A 2,909-nucleotide genomic window follows, 5' to 3' on the forward strand; every position below is an offset into this window, starting at 1 on the left:
AAATTAAGAGCAAATGACTTAGATAAAATGGTTCAATTACTCCAGAAATATAACTCACCACACTTGTGTTAGCCCCACTCCAAAGAACAAGTTCACTGCATTGGCCACTTTAGGTCAGGCATGAGATCTTTTATCAACAGGCACTTACTGACAGATCACAAATGGTACTTTAAAGGTAGAGGTACCTGAACTGAGTAGTTCAGGTTAGATTATAACAGATGTTTGTTTCCTGAGAGAACAGATGGGACAAGAGTGTCAAGTCAGCTGATGGTAAGGTATCTGTTATCAATTCTGTTGTCATGCTTTGAGGTTGTATGATCACTGCATTGACTTAGGGACTGTTATTTTAAGGGAATTTAATCATGACAAGAGACAATCACTTCAAGAACCTAAAAATAGTTAGGATACACGAGAGGTATGCAATAACTTCTGCCAATTAACCCTCCCTCTTTTTTCCCCAAGAATCACAGAATTTTACTAAGTAGGGCTCAGCATGAAAAGGTATATGTTGAAGTAGTACTCGAGTCATTGCAATTCTGTAGATGGGAGACGAGTTTAACTTTTAGCACAAATGCTTTACTTGCCCTGCATCACACTATTTGAATCACTTAAGCTGCTGCAGAACTATACCCTTATACTACTTCTGTCACTGCTAACCCAAGTCTTGCCCATACAACCACAATTTCTTACTCCTCTATACAGAATGCCACAAGTTAATCAGAGACAAAATCACTTAGGTAACAGTGTCACCAGTTTTCAGCTGGAACATCTTACAGAGTGACAGCACAGATTTGACACAAGGTTAGAAAAAACCTTACCTGCTCAAAACGATCAACTAATACTGCTATAATTAGCAATCAAATTTCAGGGTTTCATGAGGATTTGAAGTCCAAATACCTATTATCACTGAAAAAGTAATGTTCCCACAATCGTGTATTACAATTTCAGAGTTCTCAGATCTGAAAAAGGTCATATCACTTAATATCTTTCAGTAATTTGGTTTATACAGTAGAGATCAGTACTGTGTACTACCACAACAGTTCTGGTTTATGTTTATAGCCTGTCACATTAGGTGTGAGGTAACTCGCATCTAATTCTCTGGTGGCCTTTGAATAACCTTGCTAGAACTTTAGTAGACTGAAAAAAAGCATCCAAAGAAGGCTAGTAAGCCATACACTCCTATTAAATTCACAAATATATATTGCTATTGCTGAAAACAGAAGATTCCCATTTACACACCCATATCACTGATGATCTTTCAGTTTACAACTCCCACAGAGTTAGGAACTGTCCAGTACCTTTTGAAAAGAGTCTTCATCTGTTATATCATATACTAGAATGGCGCCATTGGAATCCCTGTAGTAGATTGGCCCCAATGCATGAAATCTTTCTTGACCAGCTGTATCCTGCATTTAATACACACTTGTTAGCAATTTAAGACAAAGCAAACAATACTTCAAGAAACTCCAAATACTTTGAAATTTTACTTTTATTAAGAAGTGCCTAACATTTGAGTTCTAATGAGCCCAAGTAATTTTTCATGAAAACAGAATATTTAGCTAGGGAAGGGAAAATGGGAAAGTAAACATACCCATATTGCAAGGTTTACTCTTTTCCCACCAATATTTAGCTTCTTTGTAAGAAAAGATGCCTGGAAAGCAAAACAGATTAGTTAAATTTTACAAACAAATGCCTCATTTGACTTCAGATTAATTTACTAATAGAAACATCTGAATCAATAAGAGACAGATTTCTAGACCAAAATACTCTTTAAGCCAGAAGGCTGAGTCAATACTAAGCCAGTTAGTTATTTTAGTACAATTTGCCAGAAGTCTATTCTAAATAAATTTGGCTTAAGCCAATCATTTACTACATCTTTTTGCTGTTGTTTTGAACAATTTGGGGAGGATAAGAGTTGTGTGGAAAGACTCTGAATTCACAACACTGATAAGTCCAACCTGACCTCAAAGCATTTCACAAGAGCACACAAAGTTTGGGTAAGAACCAGCCTAACTGGATTTTTGATTTGCAGGAATTAGACAAAGTAGTTCACTATCAGTGAGCTAATAAACAAAAAAAAAAAAAAAAGCAAAACAAAAAACCCAAAAAACCCCAGTTTTTCACTGAAAGCCTCAGAACACTAGCATTCTGCAGATTTCCTTGTCTGTATCTGTTCCTTTTCCTGAAGTTAGCCCACAACTCTCCTCACCTGTTTTAGGGCGCTTTTTTGGGAACAGTGGTGTGGTATGGGTCATGTTTCCACCCCCAACACTGTTCATGAAAGCTCAGTGATATGCTTCTCAGCTAAGACAAAAGGAAAGCAAGTGGCAGGATAAGAAAAGCCTTAGAATAAGCATACAAACTTCTCTAAGAGTTCTACTACATTGCCTTCTGAAAGTGTTTTACAGAATGAGAGCATATCGCAAGGTTTGTTCAATTTCAGTAACCCAAGAGTGTATCTATTCTCCAAGCCTGTGTGATCCACATTTTCAAACACCACCTCTGTTATCAAATGTATAATTCAGTGGCTAAAAAGGGGCATAATTTAATACGAGTTTAATAGGCTCGAACAGGGTCTAAAGGAGTCAATACATTTGGAACCTGCTCTCACTGTCCTGAAAACTAGCAGCGGCAGGTTATCATCAGACAATTCAGTTGCCAAGGGTTTCTGACTTTTGCCTTAAATTATACTCTGTTTTCCTTCCAGCTTCAACTGAACTTGCATTTGGATACAAGGAAGTGCTCAGGGGTATTTTACAATCATTCAATCACAAATTATTTTAGGCTGGACTGTAGCAGCTCAACATGAGCTCTCGGTATCAGTACTGACCAGACACTGAACCAATTCATGTGCATGTAGCAAGTGTCATAGGCTGTACCAGCTGCTTGATCCAGCTTGCTGCTTAACT

The 2,909-nt window shown here is 37.5% G+C and overlaps 1 protein-coding gene across 1 annotated transcript in view; it reads right to left on the bottom strand.

Annotated features, from left to right (window-relative positions):
- Window positions 1-1,651, bottom strand: part of RAB21 (RAB21, member RAS oncogene family) — a gene marked incomplete at its 5' end in the record, with an annotated part of 5,107 nt that extends 3,456 nt beyond the window's left edge. The window contains 2 exons of the mRNA XM_010016904.1: window positions 1,299-1,406; window positions 1,592-1,651. Of these exons, the coding sequence (XP_010015206.1) occupies window positions 1,299-1,406; window positions 1,592-1,651 (168 nt within the window). The remainder of the gene's footprint in view (window positions 1-1,298; window positions 1,407-1,591) is intronic.
- Window positions 1,652-2,909: the final 1,258 nt, after the last annotated feature.

Source organism: Nestor notabilis, unplaced genomic scaffold (genome assembly GCF_000696875.1).
Source record: "Nestor notabilis isolate BGI_N333 unplaced genomic scaffold, ASM69687v1 scaffold17676, whole genome shotgun sequence".
In the NCBI taxonomy this organism is placed as follows: Eukaryota; Metazoa; Chordata; class Aves; order Psittaciformes; family Psittacidae; genus Nestor; species Nestor notabilis.